The sequence below is a fragment of the Cygnus olor genome, chromosome 29 (assembly GCF_009769625.2).
Source record: "Cygnus olor isolate bCygOlo1 chromosome 29, bCygOlo1.pri.v2, whole genome shotgun sequence".
NCBI lineage: Eukaryota > Metazoa > Chordata > Aves > Anseriformes > Anatidae > Cygnus > Cygnus olor.
This window is the reverse complement of record NC_049197.1, coordinates 96,488-109,062: the sequence shown is the minus strand read 5'-3', so window position 1 is coordinate 109,062 and position 12,575 is coordinate 96,488. Positions and strand designations below refer to the sequence as shown.

General features: G+C 61.9%; 1 protein-coding gene across 1 annotated transcript; it reads right to left on the bottom strand.

The window, feature by feature from the left end:
- On the bottom strand, positions 1-5,197 carry LOC121061194 (keratin, type II cytoskeletal 4-like). The gene is made up of 9 exons (XM_040539713.1): positions 4,557-5,197; positions 3,968-4,182; positions 2,836-2,896; positions 2,356-2,451; positions 2,096-2,260; positions 1,799-1,924; positions 1,338-1,558; positions 1,128-1,162; positions 1-1,023 (listed from the first exon to the last, which is right to left on the bottom strand). The coding sequence occupies exons 1-9, from the start codon at positions 5,097-5,099 to the stop codon at positions 722-724; spliced, it is 1,764 nt and encodes a 587-aa protein (XP_040395647.1). The 5' UTR covers positions 5,100-5,197; the 3' UTR covers positions 1-721.
- Positions 5,198-12,575: the final 7,378 nt, after the last annotated feature.

The window sequence follows — 12,575 nt, the reverse complement described above, 5'->3', positions numbered from 1 at the left end:
AAACCACACAAGTTTACTGCCTCTAGTGTTTATTAGGGTATGGCACATGCCAAAGGAGAAAGGCTTAAGCAAACAAGCGCCAACATTCCCACGATTGCAACAAAAAGGGAAAGCCCAAATGAAACCGAACATTTTACAATTGCTTCTGAAGGACACTGGTGAAACTGCCGGCACCTTGGTTAGGAAAACAAAACTGCAGCAGGCGAGGACGTCTCTTCGGCTGGGACCAGCTGGGAAATTCTTGGTCTAGGGCTAGAGTCTGGGCTGGTGATCAGTGTGGGCTGCAGCTGCGCCACGTCGGGGTGCAGGGCAGGACCCTGAGAGACACCAAGCCCCCCTGCGGGCTTTGCAGGTGCTAGATCTTGGAGCCTTTCCTGGGACCATGCAGCCTCAGCATCACCACTGCTGTAGCTTTTCGGGGGGGGGGGGGGAGGGGTGCTTTCAAATGGCAGCTCCTGGCCCCACAGTCAGCAGCCCGGCAGCATCCCAAGGCGAGGACCGGGGAAGTGAGACCGCCTTGAGCCCACTGCTGAGCTTGTCAGCAGTCCCAGATGGTGCATGTAGCTGAGCATCACTTTCCCACGCAGTTTCTGAAGGAGGACGGGGTCTGGTCCAAACGGGGGGATGGCCCCTGCCTCTGCGGCGGAGGGGTGGCGGTGGTCGTGGTGGGGTTTGCTGCCTTTCTCCTTTGGGTGCTGGGGAGGGGGGTTAGCTCGCTCTCCTAGACCCGCCGGCACCCAGACATGGAGCTGCTGTTTTTCTTCAGGATGCTGCCAGACCCCACCACGACGGAGTTGGACCCTGCCCCTCCAGAGCAGAACCCTGCCCCTCCGGAGCCAAATCCTCCCCCGGCACCAAATCCACCCCCTCCTAAGCTGTAGCAGAAGCCAGCACCGCCTGTGTTACAGCTGCCTCTCCCACTTCCAGCACCGAATCCCATTCCTCCTCCTCCTCCTCCTCCTCCGAGGTAGACTCCGCTGCCGCCGTATCCACCTCCTACAGAGCTGCTGCCGCCCACCACGGCTGCAGAGACAAGCAGGAGGTGTGGGGTTAACTCTGATGGGGCCGAAAGCACTGGAGCACCCCCCACGGCCCCCCATGCTCCATCGGAGCAGAGTGGTACTTACAGATGCTCACGGAGCTCTGGCACTCTCCAGACATCCTGCAAGGAAAAGAGATGGATATCAGTGCCACGCAGCCAGGCTCAGTCCGTCAGGGTCCGTAGGAGCGTAGTGCACTGCAACACTGCTCATATTTTAGCAGAGGGGAGGCAGAGTGCTGCATCCTTCCCATGGACCCAGCAGGATGCAATCGAGCTCAGTTGGACCTGCACCCACCTGCACTCCTCGCCCTCCAGCAGCTTCCTGTAGGTCGCGATCTCGATGTCCAGGGCCAGCTTGACGTTCATCAGCTCCTGGTACTCGCGCAGCTGCTGGGCCAGGTCTGCCTTGGCTTTCTTCAGGGCTGCCTCCAGCTCGGTCAGCTTGGCTTTGGCATCCTTGATGGCCAGCTCCCCACGCTGCTCGGCATCCGCGATGGAGCTCTGCACGGTTTCGCACTGCGGGGCAGAGCCAAGGATGCGAGGAGTGGGGCAGGAGGCACGCAGCACCCGTGGTCCCTGGGCACACTGCGCTCCGTGCCCGCACCTCCTGGGCTCAGCTGCTCCAAACACAGCAGCCTCTGACCAGAGCGTGGAGTGTAGGGGAGCTCTGAAGGAACTTACCAGAATCCATTACCAATTACCCAGTTACCAGTTACCAGCTACCAGTTACCCATTTCCCCAAAATGCAAGCCTTACCTGCTTCTTCACGCTCTCAATCTCAGCCCGTATCCTCTGGATCATGCGGTTGAGCTCAGATATCTCAGCCTTTGTGTCTTTCAGGCTGTCTCCGTGCTTTCCTGCTGTGACCTGCAGCTCCTCGTACTGGTACAGAAGCCAGAGGAGCACGTGAGGCGCAGCACGACCGGGCTCTCCGCACCACCCCATGGCAGACCCTGCTCAGGCTGATTCCACAGCTCCCAGCATGGCCCCAGCCTCCCCAGTCCCACCAGCTTCCCCAGTCCCACCAGCCCCAGCCCCGTGTGGAGCCCGCACCTTGCTCTGGTACCAGGTCTCGGCCTCCACCCGGCTTCTGTTGGCGATCTCCTCGTACTGTGCCTTGACCTCCGCGATGATGCTGTCCAGGTCCAGGCTGCGGTTGTTGTCCATGGACAGGACCACGGAGGTGTCGGACACCGTCTTCTGCATCTGGGACAGCTCCTGCAACCCACACCAGCACCGGGTTCAGCCCCGCCATGACTGCCTTCGGGTGCTGCGGCCCCTCTCCGCCCCGCCGTGCCCCTGGGACCCCTTACCGCTTCGTAGAGGCTCCTCATGAAGTTGACCTCGTCCGCCAAGGAGTCCAGCTTCGCCTGAAGCTCCACCTTGGTCATGTAGACGGCATCCACGTCCTGCAGCAGAAAGGGGGGGGTGGAAGCTTTCTGCCCCAGGCAGCCGAGCCCTAGCCCCTGGTTGTACGCACATCTCAGGGCCCCACTCTGTGCTAATGCAGATACCAACCCGCATGGGTGGGCTGGGACAGCCTCCAAGCACACGGGGCATTGCATTAAATTTGAACATAACAAAGTGCTCAGAAAATGCCGACAAAGGCAATAATTTGGTTATTGTGCTGCAGGTTTGGCCAGCAGCAGCAGCTCCCAGCTTCCTCATCCTTTGCCCCTAAGGTTCTCCAGGCTTCAGCTCCCCTTTTCTTAATGAGGCACAAGCTCAATTAAAATCTGCCCTCGCCTTTGCAAGTGCTTTGTCCTCCTGCTGTAAGCAGCCCAGCGCTTTACCTTCTTCAGGAGCACGAAGTCATTCTCCGCAGTTGTCCTTTTGTTGATTTCCTCCTCGTACCTGTTGATTACGAGGGAGATCGAATCTCTCTGCTTGCTTTGGCTCTGCCTCCGCCGCTGGCAGCCAGAGGCCGCTGGCCTCAGAGCAACGCGCAGCAAAATTCATCCTGCGGGGGAAGGCAGCAGCGGTGCGGCCTCCCCGCGAGCCACCCCATTGCCTCCTGCCCCACGCCCTGCTGGTCCCTGCAGCACCTCCAGGACCCTGCAGGACCTCCCAGACCCCCCAGCCTCCAGCCAGGGCTGAATCTGGCCCCTTGCTCAGCGGGCAATTGCTGCAGAGCACGGAGAGCATCTCCAAAACGCAGCCAGTTTCTGGCCCTCGGCTTCAGCAGAGGAGGGATCTGGGTGCTCCTGGAGAGCCCCCGGCTTCCTTTCCCCCAGGTTTTTGCAAGTCTTTCAGCACAGACATTTCTCCAGGCTTCGTTCTTGCTTTTCCAACCAGAGAAATTAATCCCGTAAATAATACTGGGAAAATAATCCTTCCCTCCACATCGTATTTCCAAAGGAAGATCTAACTAAGGAGTCCATGAGGAAATCCATGAGGAAATCACGCTGCAATTTAGCAACTGGTCTAATTGGTTCATTAAATCATAATGTCACAGAGTCTTAAGTGGGGAAGACAAACAGCAGAAGATCCTGCCTCGGTGACAGCCGCAGCTCAGACAATACGCACCAAGACACACCTTGAAAAATTGGCCCCTGCTGTCAAAACTCACAGCTGGTGGCAACTTCCTCATACCATTTTACATTATTTAATCACCGAAACAAGTGGAACATAGTTCATTCCTGCGGTTGCTTGAATTTTCTGTCTGTTCAAAGGTAGTTTTCATTTTGATTTTTTTTTGCCACTACGCCAAAAAAAAAAAAAAAAGAGGAATGGCAAAAGTCTGGAGTTTTGACCAGCTCTGCACGCAGCCTTGTGCAGCTGGTGGAAAATAATCAGACCTGTAAGAAAGCAGCCCCAGCTTGGACACAGCCACAAGCGAATCCAGGACGTGAACCCGTTCAGCCCAAGCTTTGCCAAAAAGAAAACCCAGAAGGTGCCACCGCGCCCACACTGCCAGCAACGTACTTGGTCTTGAACTCCTCCACCATGTCCTGGAAGCTCTTCAGCTCCAGCTCCAGCTGGTGCTTCTCGCTCGAGAGCCCATCCAGCTGCTGGCGGAGCCCGCTGATGTAGGCTTCGAAGTAGGGGTCGAGGCTCCGGCCGCCCGTGCTCGGGCTCTGCTCCTGCAGGAGCTTCCACTTGGTCTCCAGGACCTTGTTCTGCTGCTCCAGGAACCGCACCTAACCGAGCGCAGGGGTTGGGGGAAGAAGGTCAGACCATTCCCAAAAGCATCTTTCTATTCATTTTTTGTCCCCATCGCCTGCATTTAATGAGTTCAGCCCTTCCACATGTTCTCTCCTCCTCAAAGTGCTCCCAGCCTGCCCAGGGTCCCATAGGCAATGGGAAAACCCATCCCAGCAGCTCTGGGCTGAGTGGGCACTGGCGGGTGGCCTCCCCTCTCCCATCTCACAGAGAAACCCCATGTCCCCTGCCCCTTGCAGAAGTCACTTCTCCAGCCTGCTGGGCTCTCTGGTGGCCATGTAGCCACCCCGTGGACATCACAAGGGGCATGGGGAGGTGCCCCAACCACACCTGGGCCCAGCCCAGCGCTCACCTTGTCGATGAAGGAGGCGAACTTGTTGTTGAGGGTCTTCAGCTCCTCCCGCTCCTGCGTTCGCACCTTCTGGATCTCAGGGTCGATTTCCAGGTTAAGGGGGGCCAGCAGGCTCTGGTTGATGGTCACCTCCCTGATGCCGCCTGGCGGGCAGGCAGGGAAGCCTTGCCCCCCCATCCCACCGTCAAACCCTCCGCTGAAGCCACCAAAACCACCACCGAGGCCTCCGCCGAAGCCGACGCCAGCCCCACCGCCAAAGCCGCCACCGAATCCTGCCCCAGCACCAAGACCATAACCAAAGCCTCCTTGGCCTCCAGCCCCAAAGCCTCTGCAGGCCCCAGCTCCACCAAATCCTCCCAGAGAGGTGCTTTTGCTCCCTCCCAGGCTATAGAGGCTCCTGCTGCTGAAGCCGCCGGCGTTGCCGGCAGAGCCCCGGCATCCTCCTCGGGCCACCGAGCTGAAGGAGACTTTGTTCCTCCCTCCTCCCAGGCAAGCAGAGCTGGAGCTGAAGCCCTTGTTGAGGCCACACGACTGGCGAGACATAGCGGCGGGTTGAGAGCGAAGGTGCCGAGAGAGGAGAACTGCGTCCGGAGGGCTGCGAAGCACAAGAAGGTCTGTCCTGCCGCACCGTGCCTCGATTCCCCTTTTTATGCGCTGAGGGAGTTGGCTGGGTGTCAGGGGAGTGGAGAAGTTGGGTTTTACTCTATTAATTGTTTTAGGTGTGCTTGGAACCATGCCTTCCCCTCTCCTCTCTGCCATCACCGTGACCTGCCTCAAAACACTCCCTAGATAGCTAAGAAAATAAAACAAAGCTATTGTTGGTGTTGGAAACGCATCCCCCATTCAAATTCCCTTAGCTGGAGCTGTCAACTCATCACAGGCCTTTCTATAGCTCTCATGGCAGTGACAAAGCACTACAAATTATTTGACATGTTACACCCTCAAGGGGGACCCTTGCTTTAGCTAAATCATTCATTCTGAGCCTCATGGCAGGTGCTAGGTTCACTGAATTCCAACAAAAACCTGGTTTCCCAATCACAGCCCCAGATGCACTCCGGTTCAACTTTCTGCTCGGGGAGCTTTGTCTTGGTTTGTCCAAAACTGTTTCACAATGAGGGAGGGAGCCCGGGGAGCGTTAGTCCTTGGCAGGGTTACCAAACGAGCCTGGTGTCAGTACAGAAGACTTTTTAGGAGGCTTTAAAGGCATGTCGGATCACCCCAAGTGCGGTGAATTGAGCCCGGAGGGACACGAGGGGTCCGCAGAGCAGCTCCGGGTTCCCACGCTGCACCCCCTTCACCGCACCTCATTAGGGTCGTGGTGCTAATGAGCTGTGCCTGCGGCAGCAGGTCCCAATCCCACCACCAGGCTGGTGCCGAGGCTGGAGGTGGGCTGGGTACCACCAGAGTACCCCTGGGTTCCACACCCCGGGCTCCAGGTTCCCCTCTTTCCCCTTCCACATCCCTGGAGGGCAGGAAGCCAGGGGGCAAGCTCTCATTGTTTTGAAAAAGACTGCTTAATTGCTTAACCACTTTTAATTTATATTTTAATTAGCAGAGGTGTCTGGAGGTGCCATCAAACTGAGGCTCGCCACTTATCCTGCTATTAAAAAAAAAAAAAAAAAAGAGAGAGACTTCCCCCCAAACCACAAGCTGCAAGTGCAGCCCTGACAATAAAAGGCAGCTTAGCAGCGCACTCTGTAATTAGCTCTTTTATTGGAAATGTTCATGGGAGAGGTCTGGGGAGCCAGCTCCAGCTCCGAGCCTGTTCCCTCCTTTCTTTTTCCCTGCAAACGTGCAAATTGGGGCCCATGAGTGGAGCTGAGGCATCGCCGTGGATGGGCAGTTGGTCCGGGGGGGGCTTTTCCTCCTGAACCTCATCCAGCATTCGCTGAGCTGAGGCACCCTCAGCCCAAGGGGATTTGTGCGGCGGGGACAAGCCGACGAGCTCCTGCTCCCTCAGCCACCCCCATGCACACAGCCTCGGCATGAGACCCGCCCCCCCGGTCCTTTCTGGAAGCCCCCTCCGTCCCCAGGGCTCTGGGATCCCCCGTTTCCCAAAAGGTCCGCTGCGGGGGCACCCCGAGATTGCTTTATGCAGGGCGGTGGCAGCTGCATCGCCTCCACCTTGCGTAACTGGCAGAGGAGCCGTGCGAACCTGCCGGAGCCCGGCGGGCGCAGTGCCGGCAGCTCCCAGGGCGGCTTCGACGGGCACCGCGGACAGCGCTGGCTCCCTGCCTGGCCGGACACTTGCCCAAGAAGCATCCATTGAGCATCAAGTCCTAGCCCTCTGCTGGGGTGGGAAAACCCATCTGAGACCCCGGGGCGAGCGTCTCCATCCATCCTGCACCAGGGCTGCAGGAGCGTGGGTGCCTGGGGAGCCCTGGGGGAGAAGCTGGCCCCCCTGGGACCGTGGGTGCAGGGCAGAGATCTGGCTCCTGCAGTGCCACCCCACAAATGGGACCGCTGCAGGCAGCAAAGCACGCAGCAGACGTCAGACATCCCCAAACCCAGCAGCTCAGGCCGCTTTCCTACACCAGAAACCCAGCCAAAATCCCCAGGCATGGTTTAAAACCGGGCGGCTCCATCGCTACAGACCCAGACCCCCAAGGACCTGCTGCAGGAACCCCACCGCTCCCCAACCATGCCCTCACACATCCACCTGCCGAGGGACTTCTCCTCCTGCTGGGCACGGGACAGCCCCCAGGCGCCCACACATGCATACGAGCTTTGCTAGGCCAGGCTTAGAGGCTGCGGAGGGGAAATGGGCTCTTCCCATGGGACGATATAAATAGCCGGCTCCTTTCCATCCCAGCAGTGAAACCTGATCCCCAGAGGTTTCACTGCAGTGTTAATGAGCTCCTGGGACGCGCGGCTGCGGAGCTTCAGCACCACTTATGGCAGATCCCCGGCACCCTGGGGTGGCACCATGGGGCTGGGACCCACCACGGTTGTGGCATGGGGACACAGGGAGGTGCCGCCTCTCTGGTCTGTGGGGCTCCGTGGGGGAGCAGGAGGTGACTGTGGTGGGATCCCATAAACCAGGATTTAGGGGCATGGCTTAGTGGTGGGGCTCGAGAGGTCGGGTCAGTGGTTGGACTCGGTGATCCTGAAGGTCTTTTCCAACCCAGATGATCCCACAGAATCACAGAATATCCGAGTTGGAAGGGACCCACCAGGACCATCAAGTCCAACTGCTGGGTCCCCGAAGGACCACCCAAAACACCAGACCACGTGTCTGAGAGCGTTGTCCAAACACTTCCTGAACTCCGGCAGCCTCCCGTGGTCCTGTGATTTACCCCAACGGGAGCTGATGGCGCTCAGCACCTCCAGGAGCACCCACAGGGCTGCGCAAGGAGCCGTCCAGCCCCACGCGAGCTCCTCGCAGCCCCACAAAAGCCACGGGTGGGTAGGGGACAGAGGTGGCACCGGGCTCCCCAGTTCAGCTGCTCGCTTTCCCCAGTGCCCCGGGGCTGCTCGGCCCACCCCGCCCGGTCTGGGATGCAAAGCAGGAGGCAGAGGAAGGAATGAAGTGCAGCGGGCAGGGGAGCACCCGGGGCTGCTCCACGCTTCGATGGCGCAGCCGCAGCTCCGCCACCGGCACTGGGGAGAGGGGGGAGCAGTGCAGGCTCTGCCCACTCAGGGTGCCTCGAGCGTGGGCTGCCCCCAGTCCGCAGCATCCCTCGGCACCCTCCGCGGGGGAAAGGCTGGGGAGCACAAACCGGCCCGCTTTCGCCCCAAAGAGGCAGTAGGGAGAGCAAAGCCCGCTTCGTCAGGCAGCGAGGACTCAGCCGCTCAGCTTGCAATTAGTAAGCAGGCAAATTGCAGGGCTGGGGCCTGGGCTGGGAAGCACAAAGCAGAAATAACAAGGTGGGTCCCGAGCGAGATCAAAGGCAGCTGTTGCAGAAGACGGCGGCACACCTAGGGCTGTCACCGCTGCCGTTGCGCACGGCCGAGGGCCCTGAGCGCTCGCTCGGGAGGCTCTGGCTGCAACAACCCTGCTCCGACGTAGCTCACAGGCAACACCTTCCCCTGGGAACCCGCGGCCCTCCGCAGGAGATGTTAATGAGGGCGATAACTCGTGCGAGGCGGGCGATGCCGCTGACCACTCGTGCCTGCTGCAGCGCCGCAGGTGCCACCACAGCCGGCAGGGGCACGGAGCTCCCCCAGCCACCCGGCCCCCTCCCGCCTCGGTGGCCTCGTGGGGACAATTTGGGGAATTCGGCCTCGGGGAGACGGGGAACAACCCCCCCGGCTGTCCCTCAGAAATGGTGCAAAACCTGAGCCCCGGCTGCCAGGCAGTGAGAATTGGGTGTTGGTGCCACGCTCAGAGCCACACAACCCCAGAGCACTCAGGACCCCCCCCCAGCACCGTCGGCCCCTCTCCAAGCACCCCAAAAGGACTGGGAGCACTCGGGGCTGCCTGCAGCTACGTGAGCAGGGACACCCGAATTTCAGCCAATTCGGAGCTGTGAGGGTCTGTGCTGAATATGGGGGTGGTGGGGACAGAGGGGGTGCACATTTACATGGCCTTGCTTCGAGGGCTGGGGGCACAGAGCATTTCCCCACCCCAGAGCACTGTTTGGGGCCAGGATGCTGGATTTCAGTGAAAAGGAATGAGGGAAAATGGGGTTGAAGCCTCCAAGCTCCAGGGAAATGGCAAAGCTGCTCCTAGTGCCAGCTGTGGAGGGTGCAGGGGGCTTTCCCCTCCAATCAGCAGAAATGGCACATTTTGGGGAGAAACCAGGTAAAATGGACCAGGAAGCAAAACGAGAGCCAGCCGGGAGGGGACGGAGGGCAGGGACCAGGGGACGTGGCCGTCCCCAGCCCCTCGGGGACGGAGGCAGGAGCCCATGGGACGTCCCCGCGACTGTCTGTCCACCCGTCCCGTGCTGGCCAGGGGGGGGCCACGAACGCAGGGCACCCTCTGAGGCCCCCCCAGGCCCTGGGGCTGGACCCGTCCGTAGGGATTTGGGGAGGAGAAACACCCCAAGGGCCGGGAAGGGTGCAAGGGGTGTGCGTGTGAAAACACCAAGCGAGGAGCTTTGGGCGGATCCTGCCCCACCGCTAATTACAGCCGAAAGCTCGTCAGCAAGCCCCAGCTTGCTGCTGGCCCCGTGCCCCCCGCCACGCCTGGCCGAGCCCCCCGCCACCGGCGTCGCCCCATGCCCACCTCGCCGCTCCCAGCCAGGGCTCAGCGGGGTCAGGGCAGGGGGAGAAGGGTTTTGGGGTCCCCCTGCCAGGGCAGGACACAGTGCTGCAGGGGGGGATCCCCAAGACCCCCGCCTTGGCACACCCCCGGGTTTTGGGGGCGGGTCTCTCTCCTCCCTGCGTTCTGCTCGCTTCCAGTGAAGGGACCCCGAAGCCGCCCCGAGGTTTTGGGGTGAAGGAGCCCAGCCTGGCCCAGATGGGGGTCACCGGCCGACAGCTGTGGGCGCCCGGTGCTGCCAGAGAGGGAAATTTTGGGGAGCATCCAAATGCTGTCCCCCTGCTCCCCCCACCAGGCAGGAGGGGACCCCACACCCAGCACCCCCAGAGCCCTCCAGCTCCTCGCTCCCGATGCCGGGACACCCCAAAAGGCTCTGCCCCCCCCTCCTCCCCCACGAAGCATGTGGGCGCGCACGGGGCCCCGGCACGTCCGCCCCGCTGAGTCACGGGCACCTCCCACGGGGAGAGCCAAGGCGGCAGCACCGGCACCGCCACGGCCCCCCGGGACATGGCCCTGCTGGGGGGGCACAGGATCGAACTCACCAGGGGGGTCGGAGCAAGTCCCCAGGCCCTAGTAGCCCCAAGCCTCGGTGTCCCCAAACCTTGATGCCCCCCACCCTCAGTGTCCCCAGTCTTTGGTAACCCCAAGTCTCAGTGTCCCCAAGCCCTGGTGTCCCCAGCCCCAGTGTCCCCAAGCCTTGATGTTCCCAAACTTCAGTGCCCTCAAACCTCAGTGTCCCCAGTCTTTGGTGCCCCCCAAGCCTTGCTGTCCCCAATCCTCAGCTGTCCCCAAACTTTGCTGTCCCAGAGCCTCGATGCCCCCAATCTTTGGTGTCCCCAAGCCCCGGTGTCCCCAGTTTGGGGCACTGGCAGTGCCCCCCTCCAGCTGGGCTCACCCCTGGGGTCTGCACGTTCTTGCGGGGGGGTGATGGGCTGGGTGTAACCCCCCCCCCCCAGCACCTCTGGGTGCTGCCTCATCCCCTCCGACATGGCGAGCGCTGGGATTGGGTTGGCAATGGCACGGGGTGGGGGTGAGCACCCCAAAATCCCACCCCGATCCCAAAAATGACCAAATCCCCAAATGCCCACCGAAATGCCAAGACGCAGCCCTGCCCCCAAAGTCCCACCCCAGCTCCAAAAAAGCCGACCCCCCCCATGCCCCCTGCCCCCAGCCCACCCCCCGTGCCTGAGTTTCCCCTGTGGCACCTTCCTCGGAGCCCCGGGCACCGCCAGCCCCAGCTCGGCGGCACCGAGCACCGTGACCCCCCCCGCCTCAACCCCCCCCAGCCAGCACTGGGAGGGGACCCTGGGGGCTCAGCACCCCCCGGCCACCTCCAGACCCCAAATGCTTTGGTGGGAGGAGTCTGGAGAAAAAAAAAACAAAGGGTCAGGTCGGGGGAGGTTCCCCGGGTGCTGGGGGAAGGTGGGGGGGGCCCCAGGGGCGCTACTCCCCGGGGGGGGCCCGGCTCCACCCCGCGGCTGGGCCCGCGCCGTCCCCGCTCCTCTGCTGCCCCCCAGCGCCTGCAGCCCCAAAATTCACCCGGGGGGGGGCAGGAAGGGGAAAGGGGGAGCTGCTGGGGGGGAGGGCTGGGAAGGGGGAACCATGCGGGGGGGGGGGTCCCGTTGTTCCATACACCCCCACCCCCCTCCCATAGGGTCAGGGTCTCCCCCAGAGGCCCCCCCCAAGGCAGCCCGCTGTGCCCCCCCCGGAGCTGGGAGGCATCGGGGAGGCTCTTGGGGAGCCTCTGGTGGCCACCCGGGCTCCACCCCCCCCAAACGCGGCCCCTTTTCCCCCCATTAATTAATTAATTAATTGGTTAATTAACGAACAAGCAGGGGTTGGGTGCAGAGCGGGGAGGAGGGGCCGGGGAGGAGGGGCCGGGGGGGGCGTTAATTAGCGGCAATTAGCGGCAATTAGCAGCGAGCGGGGTGCGGAGCGAGGTTCGCGGTGCTGACGCCAGGTGTCACCCCCGGGCCGGGAATTGGGGGCCGGCTTCCCCCCCGAGCACCCCAATTCCCACCGCCCCCCCCCCGCAATAACACTCCTCCCAGGGACGCTTTGGGGGCGTCCCGCGGGTTCCCGGGGGGCACCGACCCCCCCCCCAAACCCCCTAACCCCCCCCCGACCCCCAGGCACCATCAGGATCGATCCCAGCGCCGTAACCGTTAACCCGGGGACAAAGGTCCCATCCTGCCCGCCCCGCCCGGTCCCCAGCACGGGAGCAAAGCCCTCGGTGGGAGCGGGGACGCAACTTTCTGGGCGGGGGGGACGAAGGAAAAGGTTTGGGGTTTTTCGCTCCCCCCCCCCCCCCCCCCCACGGGCACAACCCTCATACAAGACACCAGAGAATCTCATGGGGTCCCCAGCACAGTGGGGCGAGGGGTGCTGGTTCCTGGAGGAGGCCTCGGTTTTGGGGGGAAATCGGCCGGAATTGGGCCAGTTTGGGTTGGAAGGCTGCAGCCGGACCCCTGCCCAGTTAAGCGCAGCCCTAACGAGCGCAGTAATTAATGGGGCCACCCAATGGGGCCCGGCTCTGCGTGGCAGGGGGGGAGCGCAGGACCCCCGGGCGGAGCCTGGGACCCCCCCGGGACGGATCCTGGCACCCCAAACTCCAGCACCCTCGGGTGACTCCTGGCACCCCAGACGGATGCCAGCAGCCGTGCCCTGGGGGCGACACCCCTCAAGGTCCCCTTCCCCCCCCTTTGATACCACCCCAGAACCCCTTTGTCCCCCCCTTTTGACGCCCCCCCTTTTGATGCCCCCCCCCCCCCTTTTGACGCTCCCCCCCCCCACCCCAACACGCAGGCACGCTG

Bases quoted from the DNA above. Each gene is read 5' to 3' on its own strand.
- LOC121061194 (XM_040539713.1), bottom strand. From the start codon at position 5,099: ATGTCTCGCCAGTCGTGTGGCCTCAACAAGGGCTTCAGCTCCAGCTCT. The intron at 2,452-2,835 runs GTAAAGCGCTGG...TTTCTGCTGCAG, and splicing joins ACTTCGTGCTCCTGAAGAAG to GACGTGGATGCCGTCTACAT. The intron at 1,163-1,337 runs GTGGGTGCAGGT...TTTTCCTTGCAG, and splicing joins CTGGAGGGCGAGGAGTGCAG to GATGTCTGGAGAGTGCCAGA.